The sequence below is a fragment of the Epinephelus lanceolatus genome, chromosome 12 (genome assembly GCF_041903045.1).
Source record: "Epinephelus lanceolatus isolate andai-2023 chromosome 12, ASM4190304v1, whole genome shotgun sequence".
Taxonomy (NCBI): Eukaryota; Metazoa; Chordata; class Actinopteri; order Perciformes; family Serranidae; genus Epinephelus; species Epinephelus lanceolatus.
This window is the reverse complement of record NC_135745.1, coordinates 7,431,233-7,449,017: the sequence shown is the minus strand read 5'-3', so window position 1 is coordinate 7,449,017 and position 17,785 is coordinate 7,431,233. Positions and strand designations below refer to the sequence as shown.

At 40.7% G+C, this 17,785-nt stretch overlaps 1 protein-coding gene across 11 annotated transcripts in view; it reads left to right on the top strand.

Annotated features, from left to right (window-relative positions):
- Positions 1-16,164, top strand: part of map4l (microtubule associated protein 4 like) — a 145,794-nt gene extending 129,630 nt beyond the window's left edge. For 6 of the 11 annotated variants that reach the window (XM_078172923.1, XM_033651189.2, XM_033651191.2 and 3 more), the window contains 6 exons: positions 2,128-2,187; positions 8,222-8,314; positions 10,473-10,554; positions 10,644-10,753; positions 10,965-11,142; positions 13,014-16,164. In XM_078172923.1, coding sequence (XP_078029049.1) covers positions 2,128-2,187; positions 8,222-8,314; positions 10,473-10,554; positions 10,644-10,753; positions 10,965-11,142; positions 13,014-13,018 — 528 coding nt within the window. In that variant the 3' untranslated portion in view covers positions 13,019-16,164. The remainder of the gene's footprint in view (positions 1-2,127; positions 2,188-8,221; positions 8,315-10,472; positions 10,555-10,643; positions 10,754-10,964; positions 11,143-13,013) is intronic. The other 5 variants (XM_078172924.1, XM_033651190.2, XM_078172926.1 and 2 more) reach the window with 2 other exon arrangements.
- Positions 16,165-17,785: the final 1,621 nt, after the last annotated feature.

Sequence of the window (17,785 nt, the reverse complement as noted above, 5' to 3'; positions counted from 1 at the left end):
GGGCAGAGGACTGATGATGGGCTCATTGAAGCACATGGGTATGACAGACTGAGCCAGTGACAAGTTGAATATCATTGTAAACACCATAGCTAGTTTTTCAGCACATACTTTGAGGACCCGCCCACTGACACCACCCGGCAGAACCGAGTCTGCAGCATTTGTAACAGCATATTGTGTGGCAGATCTTCTGAGGATAAAGTGGCTTTTTCTGTAGAAAATCATTGTTGGTCTTGATGCAGGGCTGGTGTGTCAAAAGATTCCATGAAAACATTAAGAATGTGGTCCTTAGATCCTCATACAGATGTAACAACAATGTATCTGAGGCCGATAACTAAAACAGATAGAAGATCACTGCATGCTCAGTCATGGATTCTACTAAATGCACTGGATTGAGTCACATTTGCGGCACTCTCATACTTTCCTCTGTGCAGTGCAAACAGCACAGTGTATTGTGGTGATTAGCTGTATAATAGTGGATAAGATTTGGGTGGGTGGAGAGGGGAGGACATGCCCTGCTCACAGTATTGCTTCAATTAGCATTTGTAATGTGTTCAATTAGGGGAGGTAATATGTTGTTTTTAAATATGCGCATATAACTCACCATTACATTTGATACAGCATATTGGCTTTAATTTAATCTCTCAGCCATTACTTTCATCTTTTTAGGGTTGTTGTTTTTTTCTGATGCATTATAGATTCTTGCCGTACCTCTCCAGGTGTTTGTAAGTTTTTATGTCCTAAGATCTGCCTATAGTTCTGGAATTGCTTCATTTCAATCTTCTCTGCTTTTATACATTGTTGTAAACATTTGTTTGAGGTGAAGAAGTAAAAACTTCCTTTCTGTGCTCTAAAAAATGGGTTAATTTTCATCTGTTTTACTTTAGTATCTTTCTGTCCCATCTATTAATATTTCATTAACCGTCTTCAGCAGTCAGGCAGCAGTGCATATAGCTGTAACTGGCTGGGTAGACAACCTTTGCAAACCTTTTAAGATTTATCATATCCAGCACAGATGTCATCTCTGCCCTATTTATGCAGGAAACCACATGCATGCTCCTTTTTACCCTGTTTCATATTCACAGTGATTCCTCACTCCCTCAACCTGTATCATTTAGACATGAGCTCATGGCCAATTAACATTAGATCAGCGTAGAGAAGGAGCTGCAGTTGCCTTCCAAATGGCTTTGTGGAATTGGCCTAATGTTGCAGAGTCTCTGGTTGTCGGCATCAAACTGTAATGTCTGGGCAGTATTCACTCTCTCAGGCAGATGTACTGTGTTTTGCAGGAGCAGGTTTGTTCCTGCTGTGTTGTCTCTCTTCCCTTTCAGAGACATGCTCCTACTCTTTTTGTCAGTCTGTCAGAATGAAGCCACTGTACACACACAAACACATCGCCACCCTGCATCACAATAAGTTGCACTGACTCATGCAGTCTCCAGTGATGCTAATATTGGTTTATCTATTATGCATTTTAATATTTTCCATTTGACAGGAGCTTATTGGTCTATTAACCTTTCCATCCAAAATATAGTGCTGGGGTTGTTTGTCTGAACAATACTACATACTCCAGTTATGTGATATTTGACTGTTGTTTTCTGGTTGTGTAATTATTCTTTTTGGTCAACTCTTGTCACTGACAAACCGTAATGTATTGGTACTAATCTACTCTAATTTTTTGTCATGTTTTGAAAAGTGGTCCATCTGCTCCAGTTCACTTTCATTTGCCATTTCCCATCTGATACAGTGCATCTGATTGGCAGTGCTACAAACATATGTACACATATTTGTTTATTATCCTCCCATTTGATTGGCCCATAATTACATCTAATTAGTGCTACCACTATCAATCATTTACAGTGATTCATACACCCACACATTTGCCAAGTAAATTTGATTATATAGCTCAGTTCACTTTGCTTCTTTTTTAACCATGCTCTTATTTCTCACACAATCATACGCTTCCCTTTTAATTGGCTGTAACAACCCATACAATCATCTGATTGGTCCAGCTGCTAACCCCACCAGTTCCCATGTCCCCACCCCTCCACCTGCTCTTCCGACCCGTTGTGTTGTGGCGTGTGGTTGGTTGGAGGTTGTATTGACCAAGGGGGTGGTTGTCTTCCCCAGGTCTCCTCCACCCCGAACAACAAGGCATCAGACCCCTCCACCCCTGCCGCCAAGGCCAGAGTGAGTCCCTACCATCTACACCCTCACACCTCACACACACACATCCTCCCACCTTCTCTCTGTAGCCACCACATACACTGCCCATTCTACATCCACCCACAACACACCACACCCTTGCTGTTTACAGGTGGTAACACTACATAAAAAACTAATTTAAAAAAACTATATATAAAGTATAAATATATACTATAGTAAATACTATATTCCTATTCTAGTTATATATAAATATAACTAGTAAATATCAGTCCACAGTTCTTTCATTTTGACTGTTACCAAACAACAGTTTTTTTAAGGGAGACTGAAAAGAACATTTCCAGCATCACTCTTTTCATGTGAGCAAATAAATCTCAAAATGTATCTAAACAATTTTTTTGTGGATATTGTTTCATGTAACCCTTGGTAAACAGTCACTGTGGTAACAAGCAGTAATTACAGAATACTGGCATTTTGAATTTCCCTACATTTCCTAATATTACCTAGAGCCAGTCACTTTAAATGTATCACCAGGGCCCAGTTGTTCAAGAGTAATCTGATCAGATTTCAGCTATTGGATTTGATTTCAAGATCAAATCTTGAAAATGTGTTGTTCAAGAGAGAAAAAAGGATTCTAAATGTGTTTAGATCATGTAATCCAGCCTTGGTTTAATTCTGGATCAAACCTTCAGTATGTGTTGTTCAAAACTTTTTAGTAGGATCAGTATACCTTGGATTTCAGGTGAATTTCAGGAACAAAGTGTATTAAATTATTATTATAAATTGTACATTTATTTATATTTTGCATTTAATACAACAGGTAATGATAAAGTAGACATTAGGCTACCTATTAAGCCTGTTAGTACAGTAAAGTGAAAACAAAGGATTTTGTCCCCATAAATAATTCCCTAGATAGCTGTCAATATCAAACAAAAATTATCTAAAGTTACAATCTCCAAGATCTCATTTTTAGTCTAATGGCAGCCTTTACAGCTGTAAGTGGTAATTGCAGTATGCTTGTTGGCAGACTGCCTACACAGTGATATGTGGTCCCATTCAGAGCACTGGTTATCCAGATTTGGTCCTCTTGAAAACTTTCTATCTGGATCAGGGGAAGCCAATCCAAACCAGCACAAAAGTAAGATAGATTGGGTGATTCTGAATAGCAAAACATGGGATTTCCCAATTCCAACTATTCTGATACAGACTCAATTTTGAACAACAGGGCCCTACCTACCGGAGAGGTAGACATGAGGTAGTTGTCCCAGTGGGCAACTGTGGTACCGCAATAAAATATGGAACATATCAAACTGAAGGAGGAATACCATAACTAAGGATACTCCAAATACTAGTACTATTTTTTATTTTTATTTTTTTTAAATGTGAAAAGAGCCCAGTACAGATTAGACAGCAGCAGTGTTATGAGGCGTAGCTAAGTGGTTCTGGGACCCCTTGATACTACTTGATACTACACTGGTTTTACTGCATCTTGTGGTACCCAGAGATACTTACTGAAACAGAGACATTCAGAGACAAGCCATCCCATCATACACAAGAAGCAGTTTTTGTATGCCAGTGAGGGATCATGTTCTTGTTGCTGCCCTTCTTTTAGGTCACTAAACCTGGAACAAAAAGGTGAAAACTTTTGACATTTTACATACAGATAAGAAAACAAGTTTCTCTTCTGTAATTCAAGCTCTGATTCATTTTTACAGCTTAGCTCTACCTTTGCTTGAAAAGTGTCTCTTGTATATTCTGCAGCAGATAGCTTTGGTTTCATAGGGTCAATCTACACTCCATGATTTCCTCTCATTTCCATTTACATTTCCATCACATCCTAACATTTACCTCCACTGAGCTTCATATACTGTTCAAGGCATCAGCCAAACTACAACCTGTTTTCTAACAATATCATCATCTACCTCTCTTTATATCCACACTTTCAAAGGACACCCCAGTGGGGATCGATGATGCATTTTACATGATGTTACTACTTGTACAAAATAAATTGATTGAAGCTGCTGTGAAAAGAAAGAACTAGAAATTGCTTCGCAGCAGTTCCAGTGCAAAGAAGGAAGGAGTGCAGATATGAATAAAAAATAACAATAAGGTGCTACATCTCTCTGAATGAGGTAGATCTTAGGTAGTTTGGTAGGTATTGAGGTAGAGTTGTGAAGTTTGATTGCAACAGGAAGAAAGGCCTCTATTGTGGCATTGTAACGTGGTGGTAACAGACTAGGCTGAAGGTGCTCCTGTGTGACCATCACATGGTGGTGAGGATGAGAGTCATTGTCCAGCATCCTCCCTGACACCACCAGCAATGAATCAAGCTTCACCCCCAGGACAGAGCCAGTTTGGATTGTTGATTCTGTTGGCAACTGCCCTCACCCAGCTGCCCCAGCACACCACAGCAGAGACAACAGCAATGGCTACCACAGACTGTTAGAACATCCTCAGCATGGTTGGCTCTGGCCCATCTTAAACACATTGTCTGTGTTCTTAGCCAAGTCCAGCTTGTTGTCCAATAACTCCTTCGACCTGTCATGCAGGTGGTTAAGTTCACACCACTCAATGATGTCCACAGCACTTAGCCTCCATCCTCTTGCTGATGCAGCCCACAATTGCGAGTTATCAAAGAACTTCTGCATTTGGCAGGACTTAGAGTCCAACATGTAGAGGGTGAACTGGAATTGTGACAGAACCCTGTAGGGCTCCAGGTTGCTCATCATATTGTCAGTCACAGTGTGTTGAAGTGTTTTTGTTCACCTTGGCCTGACTACCAGTGTACATTGATTTTAGTGCGACTAAAGGCTACTCCCACAGATGTCACTGTATAACACAGAAATGGCCTCATGCCTTTTGTGCCAGTCTACACGCTCTTGCAAACACCACTGCAAACCCCCACAGATAAGTCATGAAATTTGAAACATTGTGGTATGCAGGCTCAGTGGCTGTGTGTGGCTCAGTGCAAGACACAAATAATACACAAATAGCATTGTTGGAAGTGTTAACAAACAAACAAGACTTCTTGCGTGCTAGTTACAGATTTGTCCACTGCACCAACGTTACAGGACATTGCAAGGATGACAGTGCAACAGTAGGTTCACATAAATGGTTATAGATGGTTTGCACAGATGAAGAGAATACAAGGCACAAAGGCACAAAAGTCATCCTTAGAAGGATCTCACCAGTAAAATGACTGTGTGTCTTCAGTCATGAGGTACTCCATGAAGTATGATCACCTTTCCCTGGTTTAGTTTCTCTTAGTCCTTTTAATACACTTGGAGCAATAATGGGAAACATTTTCAGCATCCTGCAGTGCCCCTCTTTTGCGTTAGCAACATTCCTTACTAAAATTCAGGAGACATGACGAACCAACTACTACTACAGGTGTAATAAAATAGATAGAGGAAAACTTAGACTCTGTTTAGAGGCTACTGAGCTTTGTGTGTGTGTGTGTGTGTGTGTGTGTGTGTGTGTGTGTGTGTGTGCGCACACGCTCATGCGTACGTGTGCTAACTGCTCAGTGAGTCATCCTTTGCTGGTGCCACCTGCGTCATCATGCCATTTTCATCCTGGAGAAAGAGGCTAAGACAGAGACACAGAGAATAGAGGATGGCGTCAGAAGTCTGCTGCAGGGCTTTTTTACAATACAACCAAAGAGGCAATAAAACTGATATCACAACACAATGAGCAGGAGTTATGTTGTGGCAGAGAGAAGGGGGGGGGTCCCTTTAATTCCTCAGTGGTAGAACACAAACAACTGACCAATGCATAAATGTGAGCCTGCTTGATTAAAGCAATACATCAAGATTGTTAGAAAATGAACAGTTGAAATAGGCATTAGGGGCGGAGAATTGAGAGATTTAAATCCCTGGTAGGTTAATAGTTTCAGTGCAGCAGACTGTTCATTGTGCATTATGTTGAGTGACAAGCAACAAGCATTATCTTACAAGTGAGATTAAGGATAACTGCGCTTGTTTTTACAGTTGCCAGTGTTTCATGTGTCCTGAAAATAGTTAAACTCCTTTTGTTGGGGTCGAGTCCAATATGGCAATACAGCTAAAATTTATTCTTAAGTGAGACACACCTTTACCAGGTCTCATGGTTCACTGTTTTTACTGTCTAGTTTGGGACGAGGAGATCATTGCAACAAGCAAAGTAAACGGAGAGGAGTATCCTCTGTCTTCTGTTAGTCTGCCTAATGCCCAGTCTCTGCAATAAAAGTGATGAACTACAAGCTTGTACCTACTAACATCATAGGCACATTATGAGACAATGGGCCCCTGGGCACAGATATGCAGAAGACCCCACAACCTCTCCCACACAGGAGGAAGACACATTGACTTTTGGTTTGACCTCTTTTTTGTTGTTGCTGTTGTGCATCTCTCAGTCCGTATGCATCTATTTGTGGTTTTGTGTGTCTTTGCGGTTGTTTGTTTCTCTTTGTAGTCATTTTGTTTCTTTTTTGGGTCATTTTGTGTCTCTTTGTAGTCTTTTGGTTTATTTTATTTTGTGCCTCTGTTGCCATTTTGTTTATATTTTGGTTTTATGTCTCTTTGTAGTCATTTTATTTCTTATTTTAAGTCATTTAGTTTCTTTTTCGTCTTTTGTGTGTGGCTTTGTGGTCATTTTGAGTCTCATCCTGCTCAGTATATTTTCATCTGAGTGACATTTTGCAGGTGTAGGACGGGGGAGCTTCTGACACCTTGGGACCCCTGTGCCCAGTAGGCCCATCCAGTAATCCATCCACAACTAACATCATGGCATCAGAGACACTTAGCAGTGACTGAGATACAGACTTGGATCTGGATACAAATATTCAACTATTCATGCTTCAGATCTCTTGCTGTGAAAACACAGACACCAATTCACATGAATCTCCAGTACAGTTGCACTGCTGAACTGCAGGTCGTTTTAATCCTACTGATCACTTGATTTGTCCTTTTTGTATTTGTTGTATTTATGGTGTCCCTTTGAAACTTATTTATGTGTTTAATTATTTTTTATATGTATTTATTTGCTCAGTCATTTATGTTGCATTATGTTTATCCGTTTGTTTGTTTGTTTGGTTTGTTTGGTTTGTTTGTTTTGTTTCCTGGCTCTTTTTGGTGTCTTTGTGTTATTACCCTCTCTGCAAAATTATTAACCCTGCCTACAGACAGAGTTGAAAATCAAAAATATCAAAGAAATCGCATTCAACACATGCCGCAAGTTATTTTGCTTATCACTTAATATTTGGGCTGACCATTGCACTGAACTCTCTAAATCTGTGTGTTGCTTTGAGAAAATCCAGACATCCTGGCCAACCCAACCATGCAACATGGACTTAGAGTTTGTGCATCAGTCATTAATCAGGGCAGAACAACAGGCTCATAGGTTTATGCAGAATGCTCCACGACCTGAAAGGAAAATCTTTTGTCTCCCACACCCCTGTATTAGTCGCTTGCAGTTGCTTCTCTGCTTAGACCAGCATGTTTTAACACAAAATCACCAAGTGTCCTATGTAATGTTCTGTTGCATGTGCTCTATTTCCCCTTCAGTGTTTGTCCTGTGCTTGATCAGTTTTAATTCATGCTGTTTATGGAAGCGCTCTGTTGTTATTCAGTCAGTATCCTCATCTATTCATATTTCAGCACTGATTTTTGTAAGACTTTACAAACATTTCTTTGAAGAATCAGTCAAATGAGCTGCACCCTCTTTTTGAACCACAGTGATTTTGTTGCATAATGTCCCAAAACCATTTTACAGTGCCATGTGCTGATAAAGCTATCACATCACACAGATAATCATTGAACTTGTGTAGGAGGAATCATTTGATTTGAATGACAGAACCTCTTCCATACTTACAGAGCAAGGCTACTCTGTTTCCTGTTGACTGAAGCTGCCAGCTGATCTGCTCTTCTCTGCTGCTCTTGTCTGTCTGCCTGTCATCCCTTTTTCCTTTCTACTTTCCTTCCTTCCTTTCTTTTCTTTTCTTTCTGTCTTTCTTTCTTTCTTTTCCACCCTCCCTCCTCACTTTCCTGCTTGTCTGTGTGTCTGTCTGCCTGCCTGTCTTTAGGTTCAGATAGTGCACAAAAAGCTGGACTTCAGCCATGTCACGTCTCGCTGTGGCTCCAAGGACAATATCAAACATGTCCCTGGAGGTGGCAATGTAAGTACTGCTGGAGCTGGAGGGAGACTCTGGTTAGGGTGGATGCATTTCTTATTTATGCTAATTCAACCTCATTCAGGCTGTCTTGCTCAAAAGTGTGACCTATTGAGAATCTTCTTTTTATCCCAGCCACAAAACAATCTGATTAGGAATTACTGTTTTTGGTAAATGTGAATTTCATTCACCATGGCTGGATGCATATTATGCCTCTTACACCTGATTGGGCTGTATTTACTCAGTAAATATTTTCAAACTAACAAAAAATGAGTGCACTGTAATCAGCACATTTATGGCTCCCTCTGTTTGCATGTTGGATTGGTTTCACTCAAAGTAAACTGACCACAGGTCCTTCTGCACCCCCTTCCAGATGTTGTTCCCATCTGCTCTAAACACCTGCTGCACTATCATATTCCATCTGCTGTCCTCACAGTCACCACTTTGCTGTCTCAGATCAATTAAACCAAATGCAAAAGGGTATAGTGGAAATGGATCATGTCCAAGTAGTGATATGAAATAAAGCTGTGGGCTGAACCCAGCACACAGCTCAGCTACTGCTCAGTTTCAATGTCATTTTGTCATGTGAAAATACAGCAATTAGCCACAACATTAAAACCAGTGTCAGGTGACAATGTAATGTTCTGCTGGGAAGCCTTGGGTCCTGGCATTCATGCGGATGCCACTCACATGCACCCCCCATCCAAACACTGTTGCAGACCAAGTACAGGATGCCTTGAGCTCTTTGTCACATTCCTCGTGCCATTATTGAGCAGCCTTTGCAGGGTAGCATGGTGCGATGTCCTCCTGGGAGGCCACTGTCTTCGGGGAGTGCCATTGGCCGCAACGGTGTTTGGGTGGGTGGAGCGTTTCAAGTGGCATCCACACGAATGCCAGGACCCAAGGTTTCCCAGGACACTGCATTTTAACAAGATGATCAGTGTTATTCACTTCATCTGTCAGTGGTTTTAATGTTGTGGCTGATCAGTAAAAAAAAAGTCACTGCCTCAACGATTGATCCCACCAATACCTCTCAACCATTGTACTTTTATTCTTATTTAGATGTTTATTTTTATCTTTACTTTGTCTTGTCTATGTTTTTACCTGTCCTAATTGCTTTAGGTGCTGTATACTTATTTATGTGCTGTTGTTTTACATATAAATAATTATGTATAATATCATGTATAATTAACACATTAAGAACACATGTAAAAGTGAGATAAAAGGAGAGTACTTAAGAAACTGTGGAAAGTGGATGAACATATACACAAGCTCTATACATTCGCTCCATACTGTGTATAAAATAGCCTTCTATTGTAAGGGTACATAGAGTAGGCAAATACAGTCCTATAAGGTGTTAATACTACAGCACAAGGGTACTATACAATATCTCAAAACTGACACCAATATTCAAATTTTCTGTATTTCCTGAAGTCACTGGTGTGTTTCCTCAGTCTGAAGTGGCATCATGAATATTTAAATTAGCCGTTAAAAATTCAAATATTTGTGTTTGTATTATTAAATCAGGTCATTAATATTTGAAGCTGTCAAGCAGTCTCTAATGAGGGAGGGCTCTGATGTCAATCGGGCAATCAGAACTAATCATGGTTTGTTTGCTAATAAAATTTTAACAGCACTAAGGGTCACAGTCGTTGACTGTTGGTCCTCCTGTCTGTCATCAAATAGCCTATGTAAATATGACTGATCTTATCACACACTGTCAAGCAGGTCACTGACTCTCAAAATCCATCTGTGCCAGGTGCTGTCAGATTACTGCTCGTTATACTGAACAAAGACTCTGATGATGTGGCGACGGTCTGATAACTGCCATCCTCCAATTAGAGCCTGTTATTAGTTAAATGCATAAATGAAGGATCCTTTACCAGCCCAACAAAACAAAAAGGCACCTTAATGACAATAAAACAGGTCAAAGTAGAAAATGAAGCATGTAGTCCAGCATTTGCTGTGCTGTACCCATGTTCCCACATACACTATCATCTTGTACAGAATGTCATCCTCTCTATAAATGCACCAGGTGATAATGGATGACTGATTTTCCAGACTGGACAGAGTGGACGCTGAAGTATAGGCTGCATTGTCCTGGATGTGGCATCTTTATGAGTTAGTAAAAAGACGCTACATTATGATCTTTCCTCCTCCCCAGGTGCAGATCCTGAATAAGAAGGTTGATGTGAGCAAGGTGACGTCCAAATGTGGCTCAAAGGACAACATCAAACATAAGCCAGGTCGGACTTTTATTCTCCTCTATTTTATTTATTTCATGATTTTATTTGAGCTCTTTTTGTTCTTATACAAACCGTCTTTATTACCTCAGGTGGAGGTGATGTGAAAATTGAGTCCCATAAGCAAAACATTAAAACTAAATCTAAGATTGGATCCATGGACAACGTGGGGCCAGGCAACGAACAGACCAACGGACACAAGGTCAAACTTATACGCAATCACTTATTTAGAGAGTTAATGTCTCTGCTTCTGCTGACTCACTGTGCTTTTACTGGCTGGCACCACAAGATGGTGTGGTAGCATGAAATAGTCACTATATAAAAAACTTAGTGTTCTTTGTGTGTGTGTGTGTGTGTGTGTGTGTGTGTGTGTGTGTGTGTGTCTGCCCTTGTGTGTTTATATGTGGTTACAGGAGGAGAAAACAGAGGAGAAGTCTTCTTCACCCCCAACAGGACCAGCAGGTGTTGCTAAGGCAACAGCACCAGGAGGTGTTGCTAAGGAGAATGGGGTGAAGGAGCCCACACCTACTCCTTTTGGGGGAGACGGACTGAGGGAGCCCCTTAGCATAGACAAACGCATCACTGAGACAAGTGGGTGTAAACACACACACACACACACACACACACACCATCAGCACTGAAGTGCTCGTCTTTGATTGAAGCCAACCTACCATTCGACAAGCCGACTTGTCAACACTTGTCAGACTTCCCATTGTTAACGCAGGCAGATTTGCCACTTTAAATTCTCAGTAATTTTTGGAACAATGGCTCTTTGATTTCAGACAGAAGTAAACAAAAGCGAGCTTCGTATTTAGAGCTGACAAACATAGATTAGTTGGCCGAAATGACAACTGTTGCAAGTGTAAGCTAATGCTTAAACTCTGTCTCCTGCTGACTTTTTAATGTTTCCTAATCACTTTCTTTTTTTTAACAATAAGCCTGTTAAATGTCAGATATGCACATAATGGCTACGTACATAATAGTATGTCAAAAGACTAGAAGGCTAGAGCAAAATATCCACCAGCTGTCACCAGCTGATGATCCATTTATAAGGCACAGAAATAAGCAGCAGCATTGTTCTTGTACTGTATGGTAGAGCAAGTATTATAGTACAGTATTATTAATATAAATGCATTTGAAATGTTATTTGTTCTTACAAAATGTTTGGAAGATTAGAAAGCTTACTATAGAAAAACATAGTTGGACAACCAACACAGAGGGTATGTGCAGTAGATATTTGAGGGGGATGAGGAGGGAAACATCCTGCTTGTTAGCAAAATGACCAAAATGTGTCCCGTTGGTGGACCGCAGTCTGGATCCATATCCAGACACCATCTTAACTGAACCTCGACCTATAACCAATAAATTATTGAGAATTAATGCATTTTGACTAGGCGTTTCTAGCCTAGCACAGCATTTCTAGCAGGTATGCCCTGGTTTAGCAACCCAGGAAGCTTACAGATCAATTGCATGCATTAAAGGAGAACACCACTTAAATTAGGAACTACAGTATGTTATTTCTATGGCCTATGAAAGTTCAATCAGTAATTGTGAACATGAGCTATTCATTGTCAAAGCTAGACATCAGAGGAGTAAGTGTCAAACTTGTGCTATCATAGAGTATGAAATCTGAAGCTGCTCCATAGACAATGAATAGGAGCCTGAATTAGTGGACCCACAGAATGTTTGTTTTCTTTTTTATACCCCAAAGAGCTTTATTCTATTGTAGTGTCCTTAGTACTGAAACAGAAAATGTATTCCCCTGGGTGCTCTCAGTGTCATCTGTAATCTCTTTTCCAATTCATTGTCTATGGAGCAGCGAGAGTTTTAGCACACTAGGTTTTTGGATTTGGGAGAGAGTTGTTCATGTTTATTGATACTTTTGGACTGTCTAAGACCAGAGGAATAACATGAAATCCAAAGCTTGACCTGACATGCCTAGTTACGGTTGTTAAGCTATGATTGGACAATCACTGTTGATGGATTAAGCAAATGGTCAATTACAGAAACAACTGACAGTGGGTAGATGTTGTAACCCTAACCTGTGTGTGCATACGTGCTCTCTGCTACATGTCTGATGGAGCGGGATGGTAAAAATAGCAGACACTTTGTGACTAAATGAAATTATGCAGAGACGTACAGACTAAAGATGAGACAGTCTTAGTGGATAAATTAATCTCTGGCACTGCAGATGGCCTCCAGACTCTCTGAGTTCAGAGGGATCAGACTTCTGTGGTTGCCAAACTTGCCTAATTGATGGATGGCTGTTGTGCTAATACAATAAAAAAACAGTAATGCTTTATAATTTGGCTCATAATTCATATGAACCTGCACCACAGCTGGTAAAATAAAAGACCATCTGGTTGGTAGAATTGAAACTCTGTCTGACTTTCACTTCTCTCATCTTTTCTCCTCTTTTTTCATTTTCATTTGGCTACTCCCTCATTTCTTCCCCTCAACAGATTGAGTCCCAGTGTCCTGTAGATTTTGGTGGGACACGCATGGCGCTCGCCGACCTGCCAATCAACCGACCAACCAACCTACCACGGCGCAGTCACTTCCCTTTGGCCCCGCCCTTCATCTCGCCCACCGCAGCACCAAACTGACCGATCGCCTCTCAGTGTTTCTGGGGTCCGCCTGCCAGCTTCCTGCTACCAGCCCTGACCTTTGACCGCTCAACGGTTGACCTTTGACCCTGCCTACCACAGAGAAGAGCACTTGCTGTTTGTCTGTGTTTGTGTGTGGGATTCCACCAGCTTCTCAACTCCTAAAACTCCCTTGTGAGCACTGATTTAGAAGACTTCAATGTCAGATCCCAAATTTAACACCACCAATGCAATAAAGCCATTACAGTAGCTAATGCTGTATGGAAGTATACTGAGCATTGCCAGTTTTAGAGTATTTCCACTTATGAATATAATTACTGTTTTAACATGCTTAGTGAACAAACACCCTTAGAGCTTAGTTTCTAAGTCTAATCTATGGTCCCTCCTGCTGGCTTTTACAATCCAAAACCACTTTGATCTTAAAACCATGTTAGCAGACCTATGCTAATGCTAATATTTGCCCCATCTCCATTCCCAGTCCATGTCCACTTAGCCTCAGACCACACTCACCAGCTGAGGGACTGTTACCGGTCAGCAGCAGGGCAAATACTGTCAGGTCTGCTTTAAATCAACACATTCCAGCCTCCCAGCCAGCCAGCAATTATTTCCAGATTTACAGTATCTACAGCACTGCACGTTGTCACATTGTAGGTAATTCTACAGCTCACTCATCAAACATTATCTCCCATTATATCTCTTGATATCAGTGCACCAGTGTCTCACCGAAATTGATTACAATAATGCCTCTCTTTATCTCTGGATTATTGATATCATGATGCTCATCGTTAGCAGTGATCGGTGCGGAGGACAGGGGCTTACGTAGAGTAGACAGGATACAATTGGAGACGTTTGGAAATAGAACTAAAGAATAGAAATAGATCTGAAGATAGAGATTAAAACCAGTGCAGAAGCATTCAGGATGTCTGACAATTCCTTGGCTATGTTCAAAAAAAGATGTATTTATTGACAGTACAGTTCAGACGAATTTTATTACAATCGGGAACATCATGTAATGATGTGATCAAAGCATGATAATCATCAGGAAAGGTAGGCGTTAAGTGACGGGGGAGCCCTGTGGCTTCTCTGGGTAGCCTTGGCTTAAAAAGGATTTGGCACTGAACACAGGCATTTGATCTTGATGCCAAATAAGTTCATTTAACCTTGAAGAAGAGATAGAAATTTAAGATGAAGGTGTATTAACTCTTCATGATATGTGTTAACCGTAGAGTTAATCTGCTAGATCCTGCACCTTTTAGTCATGCAACATGAAAGCATGTATTTCCTGTAGCACTTACCTTATTGTGGACGGCGTCATCCACCATGTCATGGGCTGCTGATGAAAGACCCGGTCACGCCAGCGCTTGAAATGGCAAGATTTCACTGCAAAATTCATTTGTTGCAACGAAATGGCCATAATCAGTGATTTCGCTCACGCGGCAGAAGTAAAACCGTGAACATTTTTCAAATCACAAGTTCAAGTTAGTGAACTTTGACATGCTGATTTGCCAGGGGGGAGTAAACTGTACATTACAGAGAAAAAGAGGAAAATCAGGGATCTGTTGTTACTGAAAAAGTTCTCTGCTTGTTAGAGTCTTAGCGGTTAGCTCACCAGCTAGATTCATTTACCAACTAGCCGACTAGTTCCTGCGTCACCAAGGCTACATTCAGACTGCTCAAATTTGTTTCTCAAATCAGATCTTTAAGACAGACTGTCCGCCCTGTTATTTGCAAGTAATTAGATCGGATTTGTGTGTCCAGACATCACCAACCTAGCTGCATGGGTTGCTGTGGTAACAACAAAGTAACGTAGCTACGCTGGTGACGCAGCTTTTCAGCACAGAAGTGTGAGAAACAAGGTATCAGCATGGATCTGCTCAGCACCTCAAGATTTGAGGTCGTCATTGTGTGTTGTGTTCAAGGACACTTAGAGTGGCCAGAGCATCTGGACTAAGATGCAGCAGTAGAAATCTGACTGGAATTTAAACCACCTCCTAATGTGGGTTGGTCATGGGTTTTTTTGTTGTCTAGTCTTCCTAAAGTTGTTCTGGATATACCAAAAACACAGTTTGGGCTATCAGTCTGAACAAGGCCCAAGCTGCTGAAACCACATAATTTGGAAAAAAGCGCAAATAAATTCCACCATGCCACTTTCTGGCGTGACCGGGCCGTAATTCACCACAACACAATATTTTTTGTTCTTCTTGTGGATTCTCATTAGTTTCCACAAAGTGGCTGGTGGTCTTCCTGCAACCCAATACCTTTATGGTATAACATCAGGGTATACACAGGTCTCTAGATTATATTGCCAACCTCTGGGGATAATGAGTGTTAAAGCACTACTTAACTGTTCATATCCTGCTTATCAAGCTGAACCTTTGACACTTATTTGATCAGTTGTGGTCACGCGGTCTAACGCAACCCCACAAACTACTCTGGGTGTTTCAGGACTGCAGCCCTCAATGTAAGACTTACAGACCCTTAACCTTTATCTTTAAATAAGCTCAGTTTACTTTAGTCTTCTCAATAAGGCTTGTTTCTAAACATCACATGCAACCCTGTTCTCCTGCACTAGAACTCATTGGTTCCCATACAGTCTGATTGCTTGACCCCAGACCTCCCATACATTCTTTAGTCCCAGTCATACACATATAGACTCTCCTGTTAGAGACCCCAGCAGTCACCCTGAGCTGTGTCTGATGTATACAGTTCACATATGGCTATTAAAGACAGACAAACAGACAGACAGCGCCTTCTTTCTCTCGCGCATGTGGTACTTCCTGGTCATGTGGTTCACCCCAGTGGAGAGGGGGTGGGGCTGCAGAGCCACACCCTCTTTTAAGTCCTCCCACTAGCCGGTGCGTCTTAGAATCCTCTCTGTGAGACCTGCTAACTTTCTTCACACACTTACACACAAGCACAGATATACACAGGAAAGCACACACATGCTTGTTGGTGTGCATGTATACACACACACACACACACACACACACACACACACACACAAACAGAAATCACATATACATACAATATAATACACACAAACACAAATAAGCACCCTAAAATAAATATAGTATGCTGTTCATAGAGGCATTTGTTTGTTAATGAAACCAACTCTTTATTGTACTTTGGTGGTCTATGCTGATATTGTTAAAACAATGATGAGCTGTGTCGGTGTGTTGTTCCTATCATAGTCATTGTCTGACATTTTCATCATAGGCTCACCTCACCCCAGCCTCCTCCTTGTCTGTTTCCTCGTCCCGTGTTTCGCTCCAACTCTCTGACAGCAATACAGTGATCTTAGTTGGGAACGCCTCCTGTTACCCGTCGATACACATGACACAAGATGGAGAGCGACTGCAGAAGTTAGTAACGTGTAGTTAGACGTAGGTAAGACGTGTCAATTAAAGGGAATAATGTTACATTCATGGCAAGTATTGAAGTTGGCGTTTTCTTTGCAACCTTTTAGTAACTGATTTATTTACGACACTGTCTCGTAGATTGAAACTACTAAGAGCTACAGTACTACCAAACCATTTGAGGTTTCTAGTTATCTAGTGTCTCTGGCATATATTTTACTCAACATCTGTAGTGTAAATAGATGAAAGTAAATGGTTTTTTTTTCTTGAGCAATTTGTCTTTTTTGTTTGTGTGTGTGTGCGTGTGTGTGTGTGTGTGTGTGTAGGATATCACTGAATAAAGAAAACATTAAAACTCTCAAAGTTTAAAAAAAAAAAATCTTTTTTTTCTACACTGGACAGCAGGAACTGCCCACCTCCAAAATGCCATGAATGCAGCAGTATTTCAGCAAGGCAGAACCAAGAACGGCCTGCAATTACTGTAGCTGGGACCATCCAGTGGTGTTTGAAGTTGTGAACAAATCTGTACTTGTATAATAGAGATCCGTATTTGACATTGTGAATTTTATTTTATTTTTTTCATTAAAATGGTGGTATCACATTCAGATAGAAAGAAAATCTGATCAATTTTGATTAGAAATTTGTCAAAAGTAAAGGGAACATTCGTTTTCTCAGTTTCCACAATTGTTAAATGTCTTAAACGGTCTAGTTTGGACTTAAATCTTTTTTTAATTTGTTTGTAGTAATTTAGGAAATCAACTAAATTTTGGATTCACTTTAAAAAACACTGTGATGTGACTTTGATTTACAGACCTAAAGCATTGTTATGTGTCCCACCTGAAAAAAAATGAGTAGAAACAGTTGTCTTAATGGAGAAGGCCCTATCTACTCACTGTAATTCTATGCATTGTGCATTATAGGCTGGGATGGTCTTCGCTCAAACTTTGAAGGCTTAGTGACTTGTTTGTGGGCTGTTGCCGTAGTTGTCAGATGTGTGAAGTGTTACTACTGCCTCCATCCTGTAGAGAGCGCTGCTTAGCCTCGAGAACACTGATAGTCTGGCTCTGAGACTTAACAAAGGCTGACTGAGAAACCTTACATCACCATTAGAGACCATTTCACCATTAGAGAAACTTCAGTCAACTTAGATACTGTTCTCATTTAAACTAGTTTTGATGGCCACACTATATTATTGTATCTGGAACACTAAATACTATCAAAGTCATATTAATTCTGTACAGTTCCCCTTAAAACTCCAAAGTCTCGTGCACT